Source organism: Anomaloglossus baeobatrachus, chromosome 5 (genome assembly GCF_048569485.1).
Source record: "Anomaloglossus baeobatrachus isolate aAnoBae1 chromosome 5, aAnoBae1.hap1, whole genome shotgun sequence".
Lineage (NCBI taxonomy): Eukaryota > Metazoa > Chordata > Amphibia > Anura > Aromobatidae > Anomaloglossus > Anomaloglossus baeobatrachus.
The window spans coordinates 32,374,601-32,387,119 of NC_134357.1; the positions used below are offsets into that span (position 1 = coordinate 32,374,601).

The 12,519-nt window shown below is 43.9% G+C and overlaps 1 protein-coding gene across 1 annotated transcript in view; it reads right to left on the bottom strand.

Moving 5' to 3' along the window:
• The window catches only part of SLIT1 (slit guidance ligand 1), a 463,725-nt gene that overhangs the window by 68,457 nt on the left and 382,749 nt on the right, over positions 1-12,519 (bottom strand). Inside the window, exons 22-25 of the mRNA XM_075348376.1 lie at positions 11,777-11,845; positions 10,196-10,267; positions 3,720-3,791; positions 3,567-3,638 (exon numbers count right to left, since the gene is read on the bottom strand). Of these exons, the coding sequence (XP_075204491.1) occupies positions 3,567-3,638; positions 3,720-3,791; positions 10,196-10,267; positions 11,777-11,845 (285 nt within the window). The remainder of the gene's footprint in view (positions 1-3,566; positions 3,639-3,719; positions 3,792-10,195; positions 10,268-11,776; positions 11,846-12,519) is intronic.

Here is a 12,519-nt window from a genome sequence, read left to right on the forward strand (position 1 = left end):
CTGGAGAATTCATGCGTTCTGGATGCTTGCTCTGCCATAGACAGAGTGGGAAAAGCATCCAGAACGCACATTTTTCACAGTGCGGTGCCACTCAGCTCTGCAGCATCCCCATACACTTGCAGCAGAGCCAAGTGGGACCGCACTGTCAAAAAGAGCATGGCTGGCTGCGAGACAGTGCCGCGCGATCAGAATGAACTCGGATGAACTTCACCCGACTTCATTGTGATTGCGCGGCTCTGTCTGTGTGCCGCGGCTTGATTTGCGGTCACACGTGAAGGACTCACCTGTGATCGCAAATCCCCTGAGTGACTGCAGTGAGCCGCGCGATCAGCTGTGCTTTCACTCAGGTTACTCGCGGCCAGAGCTGCACTCCTCCACCCGAGAGCGGTGGCCGCGAGTAACCGAAGTGACAGCACAGCTGATCGCGCAACTCACTTCAGTTGCTGTATGGAGCTCACAGGAGCGCCGGTGTTCTACTGCCGCTCCTGTCAGCTTCCGACGTAGCAGAGCTGGACGCATCGTGGGACCTTGCGTGGATTACGTCGGACCTGGAGGTGTTTTTGAGGGATTAATAAAGTGGTGAAAGAGGGGGTTTTTTGTCTTTCATTCCAAATAAAGGATTTTTTGGATGTGTGTGTTTATTTTCTTTAACTTACAGGTTAATCATGGAAGGAATCTTGGGGAGACGCCTGCCATGATTAACCTAGGACTTAGTGGCAGCTATGAGCTGCTGCCATTAACTCCTTATTACCCCATTTGCACACAGCACCAGGGCAATTCTGGATGAGCCGGGTAGAGTCCCGGGACTGTCGCATCTAATGGATGCGACAATTCCGGGCGGCTGCTGGCTGATATTGTTAGGCTGGGGGGCTCCCCATAACGTGGAGCTTCCCATCCTGAAAATACCAGCCTCCAGGTGTATGGCTTTACCCTGGCCGGTATCCAAATTGGGGGGACCGCACGTCGTTTTTTTTTTTTTTTTCATTATTTATATATTTTTTTAACTGCTCGATATAGACACGCCCACCGGCGGCTGTGATTGGTTGCAGTGAGACAGCTGTCACTCAGCGTGGGGGCGTGTCTGACTGCAACCAATCATATGCGCCAGAAAGTGATAAATAATAATAATAATAATAATAATAATATTAATAATAAGTGGAGGAAGCAGTGAATACGAGATGGATTAATGAGCAGCCGGCATTTTCAAAAGAGGAGAAGCCGCCACAGTGTGAACGCCGTGCACAAGAAAGCCTTATTTTCCATAGACTTTGCCTGGAAATCAAAACACATGCAATTTTGCATTAAAACGCTGCAGCTCAAAACGCTGCTGAAATGCATGAAAAAAAACAAAGTGCGCACACAGCCTTAAAGAGTCTGAATGGGTTCGGATACAGTCCTCGGAGACCTCGAAGTGTCACACACGGTTTCAGGGCAATCGGAGGCTTTGCCGTACTTGTGTTTCATGGAGAATCGATTTGCCACGAATCACATTTCCTGGGATAATCCGTTAAAGCTATTTTAGCTAATTAGTAGTTTTAAAAAATTGCTTAACGCTACTAAATCTCCTGCAATCATTCTTTACTATTATGGCTATGCTGCTAGGCAAAACAAATCTGTGAAATTCCATGATCTATGAGTTTTTTTTAGAACATTCCGAAAAAATCAGTGTGGACACATCCATGGTCTACGTGCACAAAGAGTCTTTTTGGCACAGTTTTTGGAAAGGAAAGTGGCTATGTGCACCACAAAGTTTTTTAGAATTTTTTTGAGCAGAAACTGAACGGAAACTCTCCAAAACCTCTTCAAAAACTTTCAGTTTCTATCACCAAAATTTGGGAAAAGACTCCTTGTGCACATAGCCGCTGAGCACAAACTCAGAGTTATTTTTCCATTTTTAGGCTATGTGCGCACACTGTAGATTTGTTTCTCCAGCGAAAAATGCACCTTCTAGTAGAAAAACGCTCCTACCTGTGGAAAAAAAGCACCAAAAACACATGTGGTTTTACCATGTTTTTGGTGCGGATTTACCTTACCGCATTTTTGCCTGCGGTTTTGTCCCTGTGGTTTGTTAACATTGTCGATGGCAAAACACAGGAAAAAACGCAGAAAAGAAGTCACATGCTGCTTTTTTTGCTGCAGAAATTCTGCAGCAAAACCTGTAAGGGAAACGGACACAGTGTGCACAGCATTTTGGATTTCTCATAGACTTTGCAGGGGAAGGATTGCATGAAGCTTATGAGTTATGAACAAATACCGCACCAATTCTGCAGCAAAAAACAAGCAAAACTGCAAAAACACAGCAAACCTGCAAAAACACAGCAAACCTGCAAAAACACAGTGTGCGCACAGGGCCTTAAGGAGCATTTGAGTATTTTCTTGGAAATACAACTCAATATGCAGATAGTCTAAGGCTATGTGCACACTGAGGTTTTTTTGTGGATTTTTTTATATTAGCGCAAAATTAAAAAACTTAAAAAATACAATTTCTTTCAATGGCAAACCTACTTTTCTGTGGAAAGGAGAAGGTTTTTCAGTCACTTTTTTTTCCTGAACAGTTTTGAAAAACTCCAGGGAAAGAAAAAAAGTTGAAAGTGTATGTCACTGCTTCGAAGCGAATCCTGAAGGAAATCTCTGCAATCAAAAGTGCCAAACAAAACTTCAGGAAAATAAAACCTCCCCAAAAAAAAGAGTATTTTCTGAGAGGTTTTGGTTTGTACACTTGTAAGTAGTGGACTACTAAAGATAAAAAAAAAAACAAAGTTCTGTGTTCACACCGCCTTAGGCATTAAACGCACGTCCGTGCATTATACGGTCCATGGTGCAGGTCCGTGTGCTAGCTGTGTGACATCTGGGTAGCACACGGACAGCATGAACTTATGTACTTACCTGTACCCAAAGCTGCTGTTGCTTCCGGTTCCGCAGTCAGTGCAGTGAATATTCATGAGGCATAATGAGCAGGACCCGGAAGAAACGGATACAAGTATAAAAATTCATTTCGGTGAATGGGTGTCACTCGGTACGTGTTACAGTGATGTCACATGGATCATATCAGTGTGCGGTCCATGTGACCTCCGTGTTGCCGGCCAACACGGACACGTCACCATATCAAGCACATGGACACGCGTGCAGTCCACATGAACACATGGTCGGTGTCAAAACATGGACATGTGAGCAAACCCATTGATTTTAATTTGTCTACGTGTGTCCGTGTCTCCGAAAAGTGTGGAAACGGACACCACAGATACCGGAAACACGGACATTTGAGGAGGTCCTTACTGTTCTGTTCACACCACTCTGTTTGCTGAGTTTTTGGAGCAGAAACTCTGCAAAAAAAAAACCTCTTCAAAAAATAAGGATGTGCTCACACCGAGTCTTTCTTCTAAGTTTAGGAGTGAAAGCTTAAATTTTTTTAGGGCTTTTTTTGAGAGTTTTTGCTGAGTTTCCGCTCCAAAATCCAAAAGGAAGACTGAGTGTGAACGCGTCCTTTAATAATGTTTTCTAAGATGTTAGAAAAAGAGAAACGGAGCTGGTCCGTGCGGAGAGACCATGGACCTGCGGGTACTTACAAGTGTGAGAGCGAGGAAACATCCGAAAAAATGCCTTCAGGCAGAGTAGAAATGTCATTTCCATGCACGGACCTACAACAGAGATGGGGAGAGGTTGGTTAATGGCCGCGATTTATGTAGCTGGAGTGAGACTAGATAGGAACGTCTACTTACAGGAGCCTCAGAGATCTCAGCCCCTCGAAGGCCAGAGACGGGATGCACCGCAAGGAGTTGTAACTGAGGATCCTGGAAAGAAGAGAAGAAGGTGACGTCCTCCGCTCACACAGACCCGGGAGACAACCACATTTATGGGAAACTCCGGGAAATACTGCCACCCTTTGCCCGTGCGTGGTACCAGATCATAGTGGCGTAGCAGGACTTCTCCACGTGGAGTTCATCCCTCCACCACCTTATTAACTACAATATCACAGTGTAGCAGTTTTACCTGTACTGTTCCTTTAAATACCCTCTGACACTCCTCCTGGCCCTGTTTTTTGTATTTTCCAAAGAAGAACAATATTTGAGCCCCCTTTCCTCATTGTATTGTTCCTCTGTTATTCCTCCTGGCGGTGGCATAACTTGAAGCTCAGGCAAAACCTCCAAAGTCCCCCCACCAATTTTAATAATAATAATATTTATTCATTTATATAGCACTATTAATTCCACAGCGCTTTACATACATTGGCAACACTGTCCCCATTGGGGCTCACAATCTAAATTCCCTATCAGTATGTTTTTTATCACAGGGATTTAAAATAATTGGGTCTTCTAATAGGGATTAAAAGGTTTTTTTGCCCCATCCATCGTCCATTGTTTCCTTGGCCCAGGTACGACTACCCTGGAGATCGATGTCTCAATATAACAATTAGATACAGTTAGGTCCAGAAATCTTTGGACAGTGACACAATTTTGGCGAGTTGGGCTCTGCATGCCACCACATTGGATTTGAAATGAAATCTCTACAACAGAATTCAAGTGCAGATTGTAACGTTTAATTTGAAGGTTTGAACAAAAATATCTGATAGAAATTGTAGGAATTGTACACATTTCTTTACAAACACTCCACATTTTAGGAGGTCAAAAGTAATTGGACAAATAAACCAAACCCAAACAAAATATTTTTATTTTCAATATTTTGTTGCGAATCCTTTGGAGGCAATCACTGCCTTACGTCTGGAACCCATGGACATCACCAAACGCTGGGTTTCCTCCTTCTTAATGCTTTGCCAGGCCTTTACAGCCGCAGCCTTCAGGTCTTGCTTGTTTGTGGGTCTTTCCGTCTTAAGTCTGGATTTGAGCAAGTGAAATGCATGCTCAATTGGGTTAAGATCTGGTGATTGACTTGGCCATTGCAGAATGTTCCACTTTTTTGCACTCATGAACTCCTGGGTAGCTTTGGCTGTATGCTTGGGGTCATTGTCCATCTGTACTATGAAGCGCCGTCCGATCAACTTTGCGGCATTTGGCTGAATCTGGGCTGAAAGTATATCCCGGTACACTTCAGAATTCATCCGGCTACTCTTGTCTGCTGTTATGTCATCAATAAACACAAGTGACCCAGTGCCATTGAAAGCCATGCATGCCCATGCCATCACGTTGCCTCCACCATGTTTTACAGAGGATGTGGTGTGCCTTGGATCATGTGCCGTTCCCTTTCTTCTCCAAACTTTTTTCTTCCCATCATTCTGGTACAGGTTGATCTTGGTCTCCTCTGTCCATAGAATACTTTTCCAGAACTGAGCTGGCTTCATGAGGTGTTTTTCAGCAAATGTAACTCTGGCCTGTCTATTTTTGGAATTGATGAATGGTTTGCATCTAGATGTGAACCCTTTGTATTTACTTTCATGGAGTCTTCTCTTTACTGTTGACTTAGAGACAGATACACCTACTTCACTGAGAGTGTTCTGGACTTCAGTTGATGTTGTGAACGTGCTCTTCTTCACCAAAGAAAGTATGCGGCGATCATCCACCACTGTTGTCATCCGTGGACGCCCAGGCCTTTTTGAGTTCCCAAGCTCACCAGTCAATTCCTTTTTTCTCAGAATGTACCCGACTGTTGATTTTGCTACTCCAAGCATGTCTGCTATCTCTCTGATGGTTTTGTTCTTTTTTTTTCAGCCTCAGGATGTTCTGCTTCACCTCAATTGAGAGTTCCTTAGACCGCATGTTGTCTGGTCACAGCAACAGCTTCCAAATGCAAAACCACACACCTGTAATCAACCCCAGACCTTTTAACTACTTCATTGATTACAGGTTAACGAGGGAGACGCCTTCAGAGTTAATTGCAGCCCTTAGAGTCCCTTGTCCAATTACTTTTGGTCCCTTGAAAAAGAGGAGGCTATGCATTACAGAGCTATGATTCCTAAACCCTTTCTCCGATTTGGATGTGAAAACTCTCATATTGCAGCTGGGAGTGTGCACTTTCAGCCCATATTATATATATCATTGTATTTCTGAACATGTTTTTGTAAACAGCTAAAATAACAAAACTTGTGTCACTGTCCAAATATTTCTGGACCTAACTGTATAACCATTCTCCATGGGATGCGTCACTGCATAGTCTGATCTAATTTTCACTAACACAATGTCCTATGGATAAGGTGAATGGTTCTTCATTAATGCCAGGAGGAATAACAGAGGAACAACAGAATGCAGATTTATAAGAAAAGCTGCTCCAGAATTAGTTTATTATATGAAATGTGTTACAACAGACTGATTGCTCCAACCTGAACTTCTGTCTCCTATAGATTGCACTACACCCCCCCCCCCCCCCCCATATGCAGAATTATCACACGGAAGGACGAAGATACACATTCTAGAGGATACAAATGTGAAAGCTGCGACCGGCCCATATATTATTGAACACGTCACCATTTTTCTAAGTAAATACATTTCTAGAGGAGCTATTGATATGAAATTCTCACCAGATGTCATTAACAACCCATCCAATCCACACAGGCAGAGAGATCAAACCATAGATGTCCATAAATTTAGTGATGTGTAATGAGAAATGACACAAGGAAAAAGTATTGATCACGCTTGCTGAAATGCCTTGAATACTTTGTATAAAAGCCTTTTTTTTTTGTTGATGAAGCTTCCTGACGCTTCCTGTATGGAGACACTAGTGTCCTGCATTGCTCAGGTGGGATTTTGGTCCATTCTTCCACACAAACACTCTTCACATTCTGCAAATCCCGGCTTCTTTTATGATCTCTGAGCTTTAGTTCCTTCCAGAGGTTTTCTATTGGATTCAGCTCTGGTGATCGGCTCGGTCCTTCTAGCAGCTTTATTTTTTTCTCTGAAAGCAGTTGGTAGTTTCCTTGGCCGTGTGTTTGGGATCATTGTCTTGCTGAAATGTCCACCCTCATTTCATCTTCACCATCCTGGTAGATGGCAGCAGATTTTTATCATGAATGTCTCGGTATATGTGCCCATTCATTTTTGCTTCAGTTATATGAAGTTTCCCAGTGCCGTATACTGAAAATCAGCCACATACTATGATGTTCCCACCTCCACACTTCACGGTTGTTGGTGTTTTTGAGGTGATTTGCCTTTTGGCCTCCAAACATGGTGTGTATTATGGCCTCCAAAGAGTTCAATTTTGATCTCAACTAACCAGACTATATTCTCCCAGTATTTCTCAGACTTGTCTAAATGTTGTTGAGTAAACTTTAAACGTGCTTGATCATATTTTTTGTTCAGCAATGGAGTCTTGCATGGTGAGCGTGCATACAGGAGCGTGCATACAGGAGCGTGCATACAGGCCATGGGGGGGAGTGCATTAATTATTGTTTTTGTTTTTATTTAAACAATTGTACCTTCAGATTCTTTCTGTTGCTCTCCATAGGTGGTTCTTGTCTCTTGGACTGCAACTCTAATAATTGTTTTCACTCCTATGTCTGAAATATTGTGGGGAGCACCTGGTCATGGCCGGTGTAAGGTGAAGTTATGTTCTTTCCACTCCTGGATTATGGCCCCAACACTGCTCACTGGTAGCTTAAGTAGTTTTGAAATTCTTCTATAAACAATGTCATCAGTATGTTTTCCAACAATAAGGCTGCAAAGGTCTTGAGTAGTCTCACTGGTTTTACCCATCATAAGATGTTTCTTGTGTGGCACCTTGGTAATGAGGCACCTTTTTATAACCCATCAGTTGAACCAACTGATATTTTTCACAAAGTGGCAGGATTGCTTTCTGATTACCGATAGATTTAATTTGGTGTCATGACTTTCCTTTTTGCACCTTTCATTCTTCATGTGTTGCATATTTTTTCACGGTGTCATTTCTCATTATTACACATAACTTAATTTATGGACATCTATGGTTTGATTTCTTTGTCTGTGAGGATTGGATGGATTGTTACTGTCATCTGGTGAGAAATTCATATTAACAGCACCTGTAGAAATATTTTTACTTAGAAAATTGAGGACGTGTTCAAAAATATTATGACACCTTTTAATGATGGAACTTAAGTTTTCCCTTCAGTCCCCTTGCCCCAAAGTATAATCTCTGGCCCCTTGCGCCCCACCATGTCATCTGCCTGTACTAACGTGTGACAGAGCGGCCGGTGGTGCAGAGCTCACTGATACCAGCGCATCCTGTTATAGGAGCCACCGGGGTAACAAGTCCGTTCATTACATTTCTTCCTATTGAATCTTCCCCATCTCCTGTGAGTGATATTATTGAGAAGAGGAAGGAGCCGCAGCAACTCAGCTACAAAGTGAAGACCCCGTAATGTTACAGAACGGGGGGGCCGAGTGCTGAGGAGCAGAGGACAGAAAAGTCAACACCGCTCTGCTGACCCCATAACTGCATTGTGGACAGTTGTAACTTTCAGCTTTGTGGAAACTGTTTCGGGAAGACCCTATTCTGTTCCCCATGACTGCGCCCGATGCACAGGCTCCATACACAAATGGAGGGGGGAGTTTAGTGGAAGAACATAAGCGGCCGCACAGAGCCGGACCTCAGTCCCATCAAACGAGACCGAGGACTGTGAACACGGCCTCCCCCCAACATCAGTGTCACCTTACAGGTGGTCTTTTGGATGAAGGGACAAAAATTCCCAAAAGTTGTACAAAACCTTCTCAGAAGGAGCCGTTATATCTGCTGCGGGGCCGACTCCATATTAATGTCTATGGAAGAAGGATGGGAGGTCAGAAAAGCTCCTGGAGGTGAATATTTTTCTCCTAATATGCATACTATCTTATACTAGCTGTAGTACCCAGCGTTGCCCGGGATAGTAACTTTCTCTCTGCCAGTCTCTGTCTGTGTGTCTCTGTTTGTCTCTGTCAGTCTCTGTTTGTCTCTGTCTGTCTCTCTCTGTGTCTGTCTCTGTCTGTGTGTCTCTCTGTGTGTGTGTCTCTGTGTCTGTCTCTATCTATGTGTGTCTCTGTCTCTATCCATGCCTATCTGTCTGCGTATATCTGTCTGTCTGTCTGTCTCTCTCCATCTCTGTGTCTATCTGTCTCTATCGCTGTGTCTGTCTGTCAGTCTCTTTCCCTGCCTGTCTCGTTCCAGGTCTGTCTCTTTCCCTGCCTGTCTCATTCCAGGTCTGTCTCTTTCCCTGTCTGTCTCTGTATGTCTTTGTCTGTCTCTGCCTGTCTCTCTCTGTCTCTTCCCCTGTCTGTCTCTTCCCCTGTCTGTCTGCCTTTTTCCCCTGTCTGTCTCTGTCTCTTTCCCTGTCTGCCTCTATCTGTCTCTTTCTCTGTCTGTCTGTCTCTGTCTGTCTGCCTTTTTTCCCTGTCTATCTCAGTCTGTTTGTCTCTTTCCCTATCTGCCTCTCTGTCTGTCTCTGTCTCTTTCCCCGTGTGTCTTTCTCTCTGCTTCTTTCTGTTTTTCTGGCTTTTTTTTCCTATTGGTCTCTGTCTGTTTGTCTTTTTCTCTGTCTGTCTGTGCCTGTCTGTCTGTCTCTATCCGTCTCCCCACTGAAATCTTATTACCTCACACATAAGTTTCTTATACTAACAATTTCCTTTGTTCCTATCGCAACCAATCACAGCTGCTATTAATAGCCTGTAGCTCGCAGCTCCATTCACTTTAATGGAGGCAGGTTTTTTGGAGAGTAACTGTAAAGCGCAGTGTTAAATTTTCCTGTCAAAACATAGTCTATGACGTTCCCTGAGTCACATGAGGCGTCTGTGCAAACTTTTGTGGTTGTAAATGCGACGGTGCGGATTCCTTTAGTGGATATACATACACACACACACACACACACACACACACACACACACACACACATACACACATACACACATACATACACACATACATACATACATACACTCAGCTTTATATATTAGATGGCAGATCCACAGTTATGTGGAGCCATCCTTTTGGCACAGGGACCCTAAAGCACCGAACTGCACCCCTGACTATTGGGGAGAGGCCGGGAACCAGGACACTTTCACTGTAAGAAGAAAATAGGCCCCGTGATTCAGCCTACAGATATTTGTCCATTTAGAGGACATGTTGTGTGATAATAGCACTGCCAAGGTCTGCGCCTCCGGCTCCTGATACTCTGAAACCTAATTGCCTCATGTATATTCCCTTTATTCAGACAGAATAGGTTTTTCCTGAGAAGGACGCTGCATTCAGCGCAGACGGACCCTCGCATCAGACCACCGTGACCTTGTTTGCAGAAATCACTTACAGCGTGGTGAGCTGGCTCATGTTTGTGAAGGAAGAGTTGCTGAGGGAGCTGATTCTGTTATTGCTCAGGTCTCTGGAAAAGAAATAAGAGCAGATATGACTGGAGGATAAGCGATCATATCCTTTATACAGTATCCACCCCTCATATCCATATACCGGGGTGCAGCTTCCAAAAACTCTACTACCTGATCACGAAATCCTAATATTGTGGTAATAACTTCCCATGACTCTGATACTGATCACCGAGCCGAGCCGCAGTACCGAGAACGCCCACTACACAGTGTGTGGCGCTATTATGTCCTGGCTGTAGACCTGCAAATTGATTGGTGAAAGTACCAGCCAGCCGGGTCTCTAATAACTCATTAATATCCTCCAATGAGCAACTTGCGGTGACTGAACTTTCCAAATTTTGTCCTCGAAGGCAGTGACTGCTCATGGGCTGCATTAATTTCACTGTCATTGCTTTATAATAAGATATAGATAGAGCTAATATCCAACGATTCTGCAGTAATGACCGCTGCAGCCAATCACTGGCATCAACGGGGACTTTGCATGCACAAGACATAACTGCTAAGGCCAATGATGATAGCTATGAACATCGACGCTATTGCAAGAATAGAGGGTATAATGAACACAAAAATGTCCAGAGTTTTCATTATTTCTATACAATATTCCTTTTTCTTCCCTAATAAAAGCTTAAAAAAATGCAAAAAAGTCCCTTTAAAATATTCTACCTACCTGCAGCTACCACTAGAGGGAGCTCAGTGCGTGTTGTCTTGTTATTGAGCTCATATGCTCCCTCTAGTGGTGGCTGTAGGTAAGACTGTTATTTTTGTGCATATGTAAAGGGTTTGGAGCGTTCGCCACTTCTATGTGTAATAAGGAAGAAATTGAAGCCACATTTTCAGTCTATATAGAAAAAAATATATATTAAAGTCAGAAATTACTGTAAGATGAACATATCCCATAAAGGAACCTTCACATTTACTATAACAATACAATGAGAAAAAAATGAAGCTGCGGTAAAGGGAGGCTGGGAAGGTTATGACAATGCCCGGGGCCGAGAGGACAAAAGATATTACTTTTCACGTGCAACAAAGCAAAACAGAAAAAATAGGAAAAAAAACAGTAATAAAAGAGTGTAATACGGGCTGAGACGGGTCACAGGTCACCCTGAAATAAAAGCTTCAGAGGAACCCTGCGTGTATGCAGCGCTCAGTGTATGCAGCGCTCAGTGTATGCAGCGCTCAGTGTATGCAGTGCTCAGTGTATGCAGCGCTCAGTGTATGCAGCGCTCAGTGTATGCAGCGCTCAGTGTATGCAGCGCTCAGTGTATGCAGCGCTCAGTGTCTGTGCAGCGCTCAGTGTCTGTGCAGCGCTCAGTGTCTGTGCAGCCTCACATCACTCAGATTCTTCATTTGTTTTACATATTTTCTCCTTTCACATGTAGAGCACAATCCAGAATTCTGCAAAATTGCAAAGAGCAGTGCATTGTGGGAGCACAACTGTCCCAAAAAGTGTTGTAGCGCTCAGCGCCGGACACAGTAATAATGGCGGCCTCTGTGCACGGCGGCATACTTACACCAGCTGCAGATACTTGTATGTGGAGAGCTGCTGCGGCACCAACGTGAACTGATTACCATCCAGATATCTGCAAGAGGAGAACATCATTACTGACGGCCCAACTGGACCCAGAACACTACAGCTGGAGGAATAGCAACACTTTACATCTGTCTGTCTATCCATCCATCCATCCATCCATATATCCATATAGCCATCCATCCATCCATCCATAGCCATCCATCCATCCATCCATCCATACCCATCCATCCATCCATCCATCCATCCATTCATCCATCCATCCATCCATATAGCCATCCATCCATCCATCCATATAGCCATCCATACATCCATCCATCCATCCAGCCATCCATCCATCCATCCATATAGCCATCCATACATCCATCCATCCATCCATCCATATAGCCATCCATCCATCCATCCATCCATATAGCCATCCATCCATCCATCCATCCATCCATATAGCCATCCATCCATCCATCCATCCATATAGCCATCCATCCATCCAGCCATCCATCCATCCATCCATCCATCCATATAGCCATCCATCCATCCATCCATCCATATAGCCATCCATCCATCCATCCATCCATATAGCCATCCATCCATCCATCCATCCATCTAGTCATCCATCCATCCATCTATACATCCATCCATCTATATAGCCATCCATCCATCCATACATCGATATAGCCATCCATCCATCCATCTATACATCCATCCATCTATATAGCCATCCATCCA